This window comes from Cupressus sempervirens, chromosome 6 (genome assembly GCF_028749045.1).
Source record: "Cupressus sempervirens isolate cs-2001-9-10 chromosome 6, ASM2874904v1, whole genome shotgun sequence".
Taxonomy (NCBI): Eukaryota; Viridiplantae; Streptophyta; class Pinopsida; order Cupressales; family Cupressaceae; genus Cupressus; species Cupressus sempervirens.
In genome coordinates this window covers 78,992,823-79,007,876 of record NC_143123.1, presented here as the reverse complement: position 1 = coordinate 79,007,876, position 15,054 = coordinate 78,992,823, and the positions used below count along the sequence as shown (strand labels likewise).

General features: G+C 37.3%; 1 protein-coding gene across 2 annotated transcripts in view; it reads left to right on the top strand.

Moving 5' to 3' along the window:
- Positions 1–15,054, top strand: part of LOC149551248 (putative glycosyltransferase At5g25310) — a 49,784-nt gene that overhangs the window by 14,087 nt on the left and 20,643 nt on the right. For both annotated transcript variants that reach the window (XM_089786811.1, XM_089786810.1), the window contains exon 4: positions 12,156–12,504. In XM_089786811.1, the coding sequence (XP_089642937.1) occupies positions 12,156–12,504 (349 nt within the window). The remainder of the gene's footprint in view (positions 1–12,155; positions 12,505–15,054) is intronic.

Here is a 15,054-nt window from a genome sequence, read left to right as displayed (position 1 = left end):
ATGAGTCCCTAAAAGGAGGTAGCCTATTCAAAGAAATGTTAATGGACCAGAAAAGTAAGCTGACCTTGGAAAATCAGCAACATTGACATTCAATATGACCCAAAGAGGCAATCACTTTGAGGAATGAACCACCAAACTGAATAGTTTCCACAAGCCAAATAAGAATTACCCATAGATATAAGCATGTGTATGTACCAAGTGAGTTTGAAGTTTTGAATATACTCTTTAGATTTGGGCTCCAAGAATCTTGGAGCGAGTGTCTATTTTTAGCGACCTTGTCAGGTTCATTCATCGTCTTTCTTGTTCAAGATCACTCATGTGCTGTCAAATTTTGATTTTGATGCTTCTTCAATCATTTTCACAAGATGGGTGAATTTTGATTATTATTTAATTAAATACACTGAGGTTGCTATTTTTGATTGGTATTGTATATTGGTCACCATAGTGTCATAACTCGTTGGAACCAGTTGAGAAGTTTTAAATCTTGGGCACTGGAAACAATGACCTTGTGTGTCTGAATATCATAATATTGATGAGAAGGTTGTTTTTGGAGCCAAAAGGAGTTAATAAATTATATTATTCAAATATGTGCCTATATAGAAAACAAAAGGCATTTAAGTAAAAAGAGTGCTCATGAAGACTCTTGGTGTTGAGTGTGAAGAAGAAGTCTTTGCATTGAAATGTCTTGCATTGATCGAATCATTCTATTGCATTTGATAACTTTGTTTGGAGAAGAATTTGAAACAAGGGTGTCAACCTTGTTGGAGAATTGTGAATTCTTCACCATTTCAGCACTTTGAATCTGTGAAACACCATGTGAATTGTGTTTTATCTACCGAGTATTAGTCTGAGACTTATCTGAGGGTTGAATGGTGTTGTATATCACTCAATCAATCATCTGGTCTGCACTTTTAATTTGAAAGTGAAGGGTTTGTTGAAGGTTTATCATTGCTGCTGTTACAATTTAGAGAAGGGAATAATATTAAGCCTGGGCGTCCATTTGCTGCTCCACTATTCTCATTATGCTTGCTTGTTTCTTGAATTCGGTAATTACAAGTGTTCCAATGCTGGTATTAAGAAAGTCTAATTTCCTCCATTTCTGAAATGCACTTTGAGTTGGTCAAATTGCCAATGAATTGTGTAGAAGCTGGTTTGTGTTTCTCATTTTCAAATTTAGAGGTATTTCCTGAGTTTAATTCATTTCTTACTGCTGCGGCTTAGTATTAATTGAGACAACTCTTTGGGGAATGAATGACCTGCAAAAAAGGTGTCATTTGATGTTGTTATATGCTGCAACTTGACTATCATAGCAGCGTGCACCATCCCAACATCTGCAACCTTGCTATTGGGTGGCGTGGTTTATCCTTAAGGTTGTGATTTACATTGTGTCTGGCAGCGTTGATGTATTGGCTGCATTTCCCTACATCAATTGATTTGCTAGAGGGTTTGGCATGGATTCTTCATCATCTCTACTGCAACTTGAATTCTAATGCTAGGTTCTTAAATAATTTCAGTTGATTGCATTTGTGGTATGCATTGTAAACATTTTCAATTATGAATAGTTGCAATTGAAACTGGTGTCCGTGTAGTCTTGTCTTGTATTTGCAATTTCAAACATTTCCTATATATTTGAAAAACCAAAAAAAAACATATATATTTCAAAACCAAATTTGCAAAACTACAAAAAACAAACATTTCTTCAGCATAAATTCAGAGTGACCCAGCAGGGTTCATTACAATGGTATCGTAGCGGTTTCTTGCCATATTGAGGGGTAGGGAAAATTTATTATTTTGGTCGTATGTTTGTATTTGAGTGACCTACACTTTTGTGCAAATATTCAATTATGGATAAATACAAGAAATCTAGTAAATATGGAAGCCAGTTGAATAGCAAGGGTAATCTCAAGAAGCAAACAAATGCCCTAATGGAGAGTATGGAAAAGCTTAGACAAAATCAGAAAAGGATGGATGCATTGCTCTCAAATCCAACAACTCTAGATAATTGTGCAAGGTACATGGTTTCCATTTTAAAAAAGTCTCCCTCACCAAACATGTAAGAAGAGAAATTGGAGACTTTCACAGGTGAGACATCTAGAACTCTTCACCATGAGTTTTCAATAGCTGGTGATCATGGTGAAGATGGTCATGTGCTTAGTGGGGTAGCCACTAGTCCATCTTGCATACATAATATTGGCGACTCTTCACAGGGACATGTAGATATGGCCAATTTTTTATAGGACAGCTGAACCGAGTCTCAACATCCTGATGAGACCAGAATAAGTGATCAGGCAAATATCAATGACATATTCACTACCATTGATGACAGCTTCACCTTAGTGGTTATGAAAATGTCAATGACATAGGATTTGATTCTCAAGACAATGATCTCTTATTTGATCATGTTGATAGTATTGTTGATAGGGCAAGTGCAGAAGAGGCAGTTGATACCACCATTAGTTTAGATTGTCTTGATGAGAGTGCTATTTTTTAATACTATGAGGATATGGGAACTGACAGCTATGATTTTTAAGGCAGTTGTCATAGTTTCAAGTCAGTGCAAGAGACAACAGTCCTCTTAGGTAGGAAGGATGAGGGCATGGAACTACCTAGTGATGACACTCATGATTTGGGTGTGATGGAGGAATCGGGTGATGTAGACTTATGTCCTAGTGTTGTTGATTCACATGATGACATTGAGTCATGTATGCTGCAATAGGCGACGATAAAGGGGTATCAGTTAGACGGTGTCGACACTAGTTATGTGGAGACCTTTGATGTTTCATGCCATGATGGTTCATGTTGCAATGAGTCTGGTATATCATATTAGATTTTTGGTGATGACTCAAAGTGGTTATTGGATGATGATAGGTCCCATGATCGTAATTTATATGGACTTATAGATGAAGTAGAAGCAAAGACATGCAAGAAGTTTGATACAATAGTGGCTTTCACTTCTTCAGAGGAGGTATCAGTAGAGGTACCCAGTTATAGTACCTTGTTAGTGGACATGTGCAAGGTTGTTAATGCACATGAGGTGAGCTTGGCAGATACAATTTCCTACCACAACGTGATTAGTAAGATAGTGTATAGGGGATCCAAGGATTGCAATGATATCTTGTGTCTAGACAGCTGAGAGTGAGCAATGATGACATTTCTTCAGCTCTTGACCATTATGATGCTATCCGATAGATGTTGTATTTGGTTGGTGTAGTCCTATGTTAGATGAGCATGATAGTAGTTGCTTTTCCTAGGGATCTTGAAGCATAATTATTTACAGTTGGCAGCTAACAAGGATTACCTTCTTGAGTGGGGTAGCACTTGTTATGAGGCTTTGTTAGGGAAAGAGGAGGTGGTTGAGCTCACCTATGAGCTTGAGGTGACTGTGGACTCTTTGTTGTGTACTTGGCCCTCTAGAAGTCACAGTCACGTTTGAATGAGGTCATTGTGGAGTCAGAGTGTGTACAATATACACCAGCCTTATATCCAATTCAACTACATATAGTGGTGGTTGGTGGTGAGTTGATTTCCACGGATAGGGATGATGGATACGATGAGGATGTAGTTACATCCATCCTTAACATGAGTACAATAGTTGCAAATGAGATGAGTGCATCAATGGAGGATTGCATAGAGCTTCATGTTGTACCATGTCCTATAGTAGTTAGCACACTGGCAAATGATGCAAAATTAGTTGTTGAGAGTTTTGATATGATAGTAGTGGATTCTTTAGAGAGTTGTGTGTCAATTCTTGACACAACTTCTGCTTCTCCACATGACTTGGGCATGGTATCATTTGATTTGGTGATGAGCTCTCATGGGGATTTGTTTCCTTCTACCAGAAGAAAATTTGTCCCTTCATCTCATACAACTGATAGCGATAGACATTTGGTAGTGCCATAGTTTCAGAGGAATTAGCTTGGATTGCAAGGGAGCAGGTTGATGCTTCTTCATATAATCTCTATTGCACAAAGTCATTTATGGAGTATTTGCTTGAGAGTTTGGAATCGTAGGAGGGACCATATAGAGCTTTTGAGGGTACTCTCATCTAGGGTTCTCGTAATATTTGACATTTGGTGGGAAAGGTTATAGAGACCTTGGCTACAATGCTTCTCCATAGGGATTTTGTGGTTGGGTTTGCCAAGAGGGTTACCCAAGATTCTGCCTGACTAGTTGTTTGAAGTCAAAGATTGAAGCCATCTCTTGATTCTTGGTTTGGTATTGATGAGCCTCTAACAGAGATTGGAGTATTTTACCACAATTATACAGTGAGGAGTGGTCATCATTTCTCTTTAGACCCATAGGTAGAGGACTTGGTTTCGCGCCAGTGTGGGTTGGCTCCAGTTTCTTACCATCCTTTATGTGATGGGTTTACTCCATCACAGTTGATGGGGTTAGTTATGGCAAGTTGGCGGAAGGCCACTTGCAGGGTTAGTATGTCCATGATGGTTTTGCAATAGATGGTTATCCAAGTTCCAGTATTGTTGTTTTTGGGAGCTCTTGTCCCTATCACATAGATGGGATTCATCCTCAAAGAAGATTGGTAGGGTGTGCAGGGAGATTTGATCTATTGGTGATATTAGATATCCATTTTTCTTGTTGTGGATGGATGTGAGTTATGATAGGTCAACACTGGGGTGAATAATAAGAAAAGAATTAACAATTTTATGATGAAGTTTGGCTGGTCTATATGTGTCAATCTGGATTCTGAATGCATAAGCTTGCAAAAGGTGTCCGAGCAATATGCAATCAAGGGATGTCAATTGTGAGATGAGGGATTATGAATGCAACTACAACACGCAAAATTGAATCTATGAAAACTAAAGAAATCCTAGTGACAGGAATTGTCACTTCCTAGCGACGGGAACATCAAAAACATAAATAAACATTTAAGAAATAACAATAATAACAAATGTGATAATTCAAAGATCCAATGAAAATTTATCTAGAAGAAATAATAGAATACTGTGCAAATCTGATGCAGCTTTAATATTCTATACAAAAACAATTTCTTACGTGAATTCAATCAATGACAACGACAATGAAAACTCAGTAAACTTTTTCACTTAGCTTATAATGTTAATCAAACTACAGAAGCATTCAGACAAATTAATTATGATTCTGAAATAAAACTTAATAACACACCATGCTGCAAATACTGAAATACAAATTACACATACTATAATTACATTACAAAAATCACCAGCATCCCGAGCAGTGGGCCCTTCTTCCTCAGTTTGCTGAGTGATGGAATTAAAATGCTTCTCCCTTAAACAGTTTCACTCATGCAAGGTCTATATTATTGATCAGAACGTTTTTCATATTCTGATATTACACAGCACATATATTTATATGTGTTTAGCTTACAAATATAGCACCAAACAAAATGATTTTGTTTTGCTAAAAACCAGGGAATATGAGGGTACGTACAAACTTGCTTTCAGCCCGCAAATCAGAAATTGGTTTGTTATAACGGTGGACATATATGGAAGATATTGTTGCTGCTCATATCTTCAAAAATGAATAGTATAAAATAGAAGACAACCTATAATGCTAATACCCACGTACTCTTTTGGTGGATAAAAATAGGTTTGTTATTAAGAAAACAATAATCATGCCCATGCCATAATATCCAACATTTTGCAGCAGCAATGTTGTCTTCAGCCAAAAACGATTTGCAACAATATTTGAAATTGTTTGGAGTTTAGTGGTTCTGCTTGTCACGTGAGACTATCTCATCTCCTTAGCAGCAAGTTGAGCCACATAATTATTTGGAACCACTCATAGCAGCAGCAAGACTTTCTATTAGTTGAGACTTTGCTATTTGCTGGCCATTTATGTCATTTGTCTTCACCATATAACTCCCAAATAACATGGTTGCAATGCATATTATTATTATTGACAATGGGTGGAAATAGAAATAAGAAGGTAATATATTCTTTTCTATCTAACAAATGCATCTTTTATTACAAGATAAGGCTTGCGGGTTTCCTCATCAACTCTTAATGAAATTGCGACAGGAAGATATGGAGGCGACAGGAAGATCTATAGCATATTATCAACTTGTTAGATAAATACAATTTCATCTATTTATTCACATATTTTATCTAATAACTATATTAAATATTACTCATAAATATTAAATCATATGCAACTTATAAGGAGAACATGGGATATAAATGGGGATTGAAATGAGTGTGAAGGCTTATATGAAGGCTAAAATATGGTATGATTTGGAACATCAAATGCTCTCATCAAGTTACATCTCTACTGGAATCGAGGTGGAGACAGGTTTAGCACTATAGATTGGTTGAGTTGCCATTATTGGCATGGTGACATTATATTCATGATACCTTTGTGGATAGTGGTATCATTACAGGAGTTTGCAAGTGATGCCAGGGACATTATACATATTTATCCTTGAGATCTTGGTGGATCATTGTATTTCTTTAATTCCTATGGTTTCTTGAGGACAAGCTATCTTGTGGAGTGAGGATTGTAATGTCCCCTTTTTAGCATGACCATAAGAGTTGATGGTTTCAGTCTATCATTGGGTCCTTGTAGGATGATGTTGGTGTTTAGAGGACTTTGTTGAGGGTTATGGTTCTATTTGGTGGGACTTATTTATAGGAAGTCAACGGATGGTTTCGATGAGCTCAGATGAGTTAGAGGATTTGAATGACACTCTTAGTTTTTATTTTTTGGCTTCTAGTTTGGGCTCCAAGAATCTTGGAGGGAGAGTCTATTTTTAGTAAGTGACCCCATCAAGTTCATTCATCATCTTTCTTCATTAGGACCACGCGTGCTATTAGATTTCGATTTTGATACTTCTTCAGTCATTTTCGCAAGACAAGTGCATTATGATTATGTAATTAAAAATACATTGAGGATGTTATTTTTGTTGGTTTGTTGGTCACCTTAGTGTCGCAGCTCTTTGGAACGGGGTTGAGAAGTTTTGAATCTTGGGCATAGGAAACAATGACCTTGTGTGTCTGAATATTATAATATTGATGAAAAGGTCATTTTTGGAGCCCAAGGGAGTTAATAAATTATGTTATTCAAATATGTGCCTAAGTATTTGGCAAAAGACATGTAAGTGAAAAGTGTGCTCATGAAGACTCTTGGCATTGAGTGTGAAGAAGAAGCCTTTGCATTGAAATGTTATAAATATAATGACTTCCAATGATTAAATCATTCTATTGCTTATATTATTTATTGTGCATTTGATAACTTTGTTAGGAGAAGAGTTTGAAACAAGAGTTTCTCAACATTGTTGGAGAATTATGAATTCTTCACCATTTCAGCACTTCAAATCTGTGAAACACTAGGTGAATTGTGTTTTATCTACTGAGTATCGGTCTGAGATTTATCTTAGGATTGAATGGTGTTGTTGTATATCATTAATTCAATAATCTGGTCTGCATTTTTAATCTGAAAGTGAAGGGTTTGTTGAGGATTTATCATTGCTGCTGCTGAGTTTAGAGAAGGATTCGATATTAAGCTTGGGCGTTCATTTGCTGCTGCACTATTCTCATTATGCTTGCTTGTTTCTTGAATTTAGTGAATTACAAGGGTTTCAACACTGGTACTGAGGAAGTCTGATTTCCTCGATTTCTGAAGTGGATTTTGAGTTGTTCGAATTACCAATGAATTGTGTAGAAGCTGTTTTGCGTTTCTCATTTTAGCTCTTAGGGGAATGAATGACCTGCAAAAAAGTTGTTGTTTGAGGTTGGTATATGCTGCGACTTGACTTCTGTAGCAGTGTGCACTGTCCCAACATCTGCAACCATAATATTGGGTGGTGTGGTTTATCCTTAAGGCTGCAATTTACATTGTGTCTGGTAGTGTTTATGTACTGGTTGCGTTTCCCTACATCAATTGATTTGCTAGAGGGTTTGGCATGGATTCTTCATCATCTCTGCTGCAACTTGAATTCCAATTCCAGTAATCTATACCAGGTTCTTAAATAATTTCAGTTGATTGCATTTGTGATATCCATTGTAAACATTTTCAATTATGAGCAGTTGCAATTGAAATTGGTGCCCAACTAGTTTTTGCTTGTATTTCAAGCATTTCCTATATATTTGAAAATACAAAAACAACTTATATAATTAAAAAACAAAATGTTTCTAAACTATACAAAGCAAACATTTCTTCAGCATATTCATTACACAAACTTGATAGCAGCTATGTATAAATCTTGCTGATTTTGATTTATAATAGGGGATAAGTCACAATGGTTTTTTAAAATAACTTTGTACTTTGAGTTTGTGAGAATGTTTGACTTAGATAAGATAAGATAAGATAATGATACTAATGTTGAACAAGACACTAACAAAGAGTCCAAGGGACTGGAAGATTACAACATGAATGAAAAACAACCCAACAGGAGCACCAAACGATGTCCAAGAAAGAGCGAACAAGAAAGCAAAGAAAGGGAACAACAATAGACAAGAGGACTAGATATTCTTTCTCGGTAAAAGGAAATCTAGCACCGAAGGATAAGGCCCAAGGTAACCAGGGGTTCAGGCTCGTCTCTGAGTAATACTGGAGATAGGGTGCCGCTGTTTGATAAATCCACGACGAGGTCTAATAGATTTGGTAAGCCCAGAAATGGGTGTAGCAAGTGGGTGCTTCATGTCCTTAGAGGGGGACATGGGTGGGAAAAAGGTGGTGATGGGTAGGTCTGAGGCTTGGCTCTAAGGAAACAAGAGCTGTAAAGTGTGGTCATGGAGCTGCAATGTCTCCCAGAGGTAAAGTGCTAAACACCACTGGTTGGAATAACTGAGAAAGGCCGAAAGGGATCTGCAGTCTCTGAATAAGCAGTGGAACTTGCCTCTAATCTCATAGTATATGGGGCATCGGAAGATGAAATGGATCTTAGTCTTTGTCTTCGACAAAGTGCAAAGGTGGCAAATCTAGTTGTCTCTGGTCAAATGGTGATCCATTTGGCATGGAAGCCGGTGAGAGCCGACTCTAAAAGACCCCAGAGAGATGCAAAGGGTGTGACTCCAGTGCCGGATCAAGTAGAAGGACAAACAATAATCTTTTCACGGGTCTCTAGGAAGTGCTTAGAATAGAAGTCTACAGACGCAGACCCCTAGGAGGTTTAATCCAGGTTGTGGTGATGTACTATCTAGATATGTCCAGTTTGATGTGCCCATTCAACTCTAGTTGTGAGGGGAGGAGAGGGGTGGGAGAATCTAGTGAGAACTGGGAAGGCGGGAGATGATCAATGGCAATCCCAATCGAGCTCAACAAGGTAGTAGTTTGGGTATACTAGCAATGACCCATGGTCGTCAAATTAGAGCTATCAATATCAACTGAGGAGCAGTATGTGAGGTAAGAGTATTTGTGGCGACCATCTTTAAAGTCCACAAAGCCCTTGAGGTGATGAATGAACTAGATCAAATCGAAGATGATGCTAAGCCTAAAAGGGTGAGCCCCGAACTTGGCCAAAATAATATTGTGTGGAGTGTAGTAGTGACAACTTATAAGCTAATGGAGAAGGGTTTGGACCTGCTCGACTGAAGCCCAATTAGAATCAAGAAGAGAAGGCCCCCAAACCATAGAGCCGTATAAAATAGTTGGTCCAACCAATGAATCTAAGAGAGATAACCTGGACTTAGTGTTCTGAAAGTGATGCCGGAAGCACTGTTTCTCCAAAAGGACGAGGGAACCCTTCCCTTGGCAGCCCTGGGCAAGTGAGCAAACCTCATGATGAAGTGGGGACCAGAGAACTTGACCTGAGATAAGTGTACGAAGAGACAATCTCGATCGCCCGACCCTGAAAGCTAAAGTGAAGATGCGAGGTTTTCAAACAGCTGAAGACTGCTGCCCGAGTCTTGCTCAGGTTCACAACAAGTTGATGCTGGTCACAAAAAGAGACCAACCCATTAATAAGCCTTTGGAGCCCCTCCAAAGAGAAGGCTAAAAGAGCCACATCATCGGCAAAGAGGAGAATGGAGATCAGAACCTAGTGAAAGTAGCAATCATTTCCAGGGAGTGAAGCCTCACTGGGGATTGCCTTGATCTGATTAATTTTAGATATCAATTTAAGTGGCGAAGAGAGGACAGCCTTGCTTCACCCCAATGGTGCTCTGAATTGGATCGAAGAAACCCTGTGGAGTCCTAAATTTGCCTACCACTGTCTCATAGTCTCATAATCGTTGTGACAAGAATATTAGAAATACCAAATGTCTCTGAGACTCTAGCAAAGGAACCCCCCTAGGAATGCAATGCGATGTCGAGCTTCCTTAATGATAGCTCGCAGTGTCAATATGTGATCCATAGTCTAGAAGTTTGTGCAAAACCCAAACTTCCCTCTCGCCTAACACTGTCTCCTGTCAAGCTATCTAGAAAGAATAGTATTCATAACTGTGGTATAAAGCTTAGAAAAGGTACGCCCAATCATAATTGTCATGTAATTATCGAGGTCTGTAACCAACCCGGACTTATAGATCAGATAAATCATGTCTCAACCATGAATTAGGGGACCCAATACAAACCACTGTTTTGAAGAGCAATGGAAGAAAGGAGCACAGAATTAGAATACCAAGCTTACAACGCTCTACTTGAAATCCTTCTTCATCATTGGCTTTGTGCATCTAATGAATTTGACGACCTTATAAATGGTGGAAGGAGTAAAAAGATGGCAATGGGTGTGGGGGGTGTAGGATGAATGAGCAGTTGGCCAGGGATATCTAAAGAGTGGAGGCATGGGACACCAGAGAGTTCCAGTCAAGGTTGGAGGGCGGGGGAGGGTAGCAGGGGAATAGGGTACACTAGAAGACTTTTGGGTCACAAGCGAGCATGTTACAGAGGGGTCTACATTGTGAAGCCACGAATGACTTGTTCTTGTAACAAAGAAGGTAGTGGTACGAGGAAAGCAAATGAGTATAGGAGGGGGAATGAGCAGCGAAGGAAGTGCGCAAGGAGTGGTGGAAAGATTTACAGTCATCATCATACCATTGGTTCATGGGATAGGGTTTCCGGCTAACGAGGCTGAGGAGGCAGGAAGTAGTGTGATGGGGGATGGAGAGGAGGGCGGACTCCAAATACCAACAACCAAAAGGTCAAACAAGGATAAGGCCTAGGAGGAATCCAAAAATCGGTCAAGGGGGAGAAGTCGTTTGAGGTGGAGAGTGAAGAGGTAGCAATTGCACTTAGAGAAGCGAAAAGTGGTACTGGGGCCTAAGAGTAATGGTGGGGGGGTGAAGCAGACAACAAGGCTGAGGATGGAGTGGTCTGCCAAAGGGAGGTTACAGATGCATTTTCTTTTGCAAATGTAATCTTTTTTTTTTTTTTGGAATACTTGCCTATTTAATTCCAATTAGAGCTCAACAGTCCCCTCTTGGGATTAGGTTTAAGTTTTAACTGCTAAATTTTCCAAGGGATACCATTGCTTGTGTAAGCACCAAGGATACTGCTACGGCAGTGACAAACAGTAATTTAGAGCAGCATTTGCTATATAAAGAAAGCCTTAAAAGTTAAATCAGAAGTATCAAACAGTTGCATCCTAGATTAATCTAGATGCTAAATTTGAAATTCAAATAAAATATGAGGAAAATCAGGCTTAGGCACATTTTCTTTTGCAAATGTAAAAATAGTTTTCTTGAAATACTAGCCTATTTAAATTTAAATCCAATTAGGGCTCAACCTTGATATTAGATTTTGTTTCACTATTATTTTTGTGTAAATACAGTATGCTTTATTAGCCACAGATAGAAGTTTGGTCTTACTTTATCTGTATCTGAAATTATTGAGATAATTACTCTTCAACAACGTCAATATTTTCTCACAAGAAATCAAAGATGGAGAGACCTGCTTTCCCAATTCAAGTAACTCTACTAAGCTACTAAGTTCTGTCTCATTATGAGACTTTTATAGACAATAACATTTCCGTATCTTTGGACCTATGTTTTCTTTATCTGAATCTTTTGACATAACTATTCTTCTTTAAAAACAGAATTATTTTCTTACAACAAAACAAAGAAGATACACATGGAAACATGAAAAAATGTGTAGAAACATCTGTGATTTCAGTGGTAAAATTTACTTCTTAAATAGTCTTATGTAGTGCTAAGCACGTACTTTGCAAGTTAAAATAGCATTCTATCTTTGCTTCTGCCCAATGGTAATCAATTTTTTTCTTCCAGGAGTTATGAGTTGATGGAGAAGATATTTAAGATCTATGTGTACAGGGAGGGTCCAAAACCATATTTTCATCAACCAGAACTGAAGGGGATATATGCATCAGAGGGATGGTTCATGAAGTTGATGGATCAAAACAAGCAGTTTGTTGTGAAAGATCCATGGAAGGCCCATATGTTTTATTTGCCTTACAGTCTTCACAGGCTAGTTGAGGGTATGTATGATCCAAATTCTCACAACATGCATCCAATATCATTGTTTTTGAGGGACTATGTCAACATGATTGCTGCCAAGCATCCATTCTGGAATAGAACACAAGGTGCTGATCACTTCTTTGTTGCCTGCCATGATTGGGTAAGCTAGGTTTTACCTTTGATTTTGAAAATGCTAGAGGCCTTCATTTGCAGCAGAGTATTATTTCTTATTTATTTATTATGTTTTTAAATGAAGCTATAGTTGTTATAACAATCAATATTTTCTAGATATCAGTTTATTTTTCCAGAGCTCTTTTAGTAGCTACAAAACTTACATTTTCTTGATGAAATTGCCCTCATAGCATATTCCTCCTCATGGTGCACTATCAATTAGATTGTAATTTCTCAACTAATTTATGTGATTTCAACAGTATTTGAATCATAGGACTCCTCATCATCTTATAAGTTCAATTTCATGTGGAATGAAAATAATTATATACAACTGATAACACGAATTTAGACATAATGGAAAGCATAAATGATCCTTGAATTTGTGGCGACCATTTTGTTTCCATTAATCCTTAGGATTCACATTGCAACAACACACCGAGGAATTTATTTCACTTGCACATAAACAAACCCAACTATTGGTGATAGTTATGCTTTTTGTAGTTACATCATTGAAATGTAGTGGCATGGCCTTTCAACTTCTTTAGTGACCTGACCTATTTTTTGTTAAACTGGCCTAAGTATCCAGTTAAATTAATCTTGCTGTTTATCTCCAGTCATTGCTGCATGCTATCCCTGTATATTAGTCCAACTTGCAATGCCTTGGTTGCAATTATCTTTTGTGAAAGCAGATGTGAGAAATTACAATCCAATCGCATAGTCAAGTTTCTTGAGGTCTTTCCATGGCACAACGGATACATTCTCTTGTCATATTCATTGGCATGAAATATAAGATTTGTGTCCACCAATCACCCACTCTTTGAAAATAAAGAGATGACTAATTCTTCTCTAGTGAATGAGTTATTGAGGCAAAGGAGTATTTAATGGCATGTCACAAAAATGTGTGAAATGTCTCTAGTAACAACAATGTCTTGTTTACATCAACCTTTCAGATCAACTTTGTGATTGAACATTAGGATGAGTGATGGGTGGGTTACAGATTTAGCTCAGTCAAAAATGCCTGCGATGCCAAGGTAGGAGGAAAGTCCAAGGATGTGGGAATGAAGAAGTCAAAAATATTATTAAGGATTGAAAAATTCTGAACTTCAAAATTATAAAATGGAAGTTATGAGTTGTTAGCAAATAAAATGAATGATAATGTGACATTCACAATTTAAAAATTTGTAATTGGCTAGAACTTGACAAACCCAATTTTGAGTCAGACTTGTTGGCAACACAGCAAGTTAAAAGAAATTTAAATTCTTTAAAAAACGTAAATTTCATGCAAGTTATACTTCACAATACATCAAATGAGTTTGCAGAACATTAAGTTAAGTATTTTCCATTATAATAAAATGAAAAAAAGTGAACAATATTGTATCAACATGTGAATGTAACAACCAGTAAACATGACATTTGTCATCATGATTGAAAATCATTCTAAAAAATAATAATTCCATGCAAGTTATAGCAATTTCAAATCTTCTCTTCCCCATATACATGCCCAATGATGGTTGGGGTTCTACTTGTGTATCTCCACTTGCAAACTTGAAGGTAATGGCTCCTCAAGCTCAAAATCATCATTTTCCATGATGTTATCCAATTCAATTCCTCAAAATTAACAATTTGTCTTTTTGTAAACAAATGATCCTCATGCAACGCAATCTACTCACTCTATAAATCAATGCCATTCAAGTTACTGTATCTTGCCTATCTCTGCATTCCAAACTTTTTTCTCAAAGATGAAGTTTATACTGCATGAAGATAAGGTATTGAGGCACTTTTTCATCAAATTTTTGTACTTCTTCATGTCAATGACCTCAACAAGCTCTAGTTGCATTCTCATCCAGAAATGCTACAAAGTTGGGATGAGATTCAAAGAATTAGCTTTTGAAGTTTAGGGGGATTTGTTCCCCAATCTTCCTGACAGGTAGTCGCAAAGAAAACATTAACAAATTTGTAAGTAAGCTATTGCAAAGAAAACATTAACAAACTTGGAAATAAGCTATAATCATTTATGCTGAAAATATGAGATTTTGAAGTGAACTGAAGATTGAGCTTTCTTGACACTCTGTTTTTGGGTAGCTCTCCCTCGAGTAATTTGTGATAAAGCAAGGAATCTTGTATCAACACACATATATTTAGCAATTCCTCCATAGTTAGATCCTTAACCTCAACATCAACCTTAAGTGACATCCTTTCAGTACATACATTAAAAAAATTCATACAAATTACGTAAATTTCTAGCCATTTTTAGAGCTGTTGTGTAAATTCATTGTTTGGAGTTGTGTAAACTATTGTTTTTTTCTTTTACTGCTACTCTTTTTCTTCTCAAACCTTTTTCTGTTGTTGCAAGTGTCTCTATTCATCTCTTTGTATCTTCTCTTCACAATACTATCTTTCTACTCTTTCCTTTTGTTTATTTCTTCTTATTTCAACACTTGCATAATAAATTTCCTCCGAAGTGTTGAACTATCATTCAAAATCCAAATCTCTGCATTCCAAACTTTTTTCTCAAATATGAAGTTTATACTGCATGAAG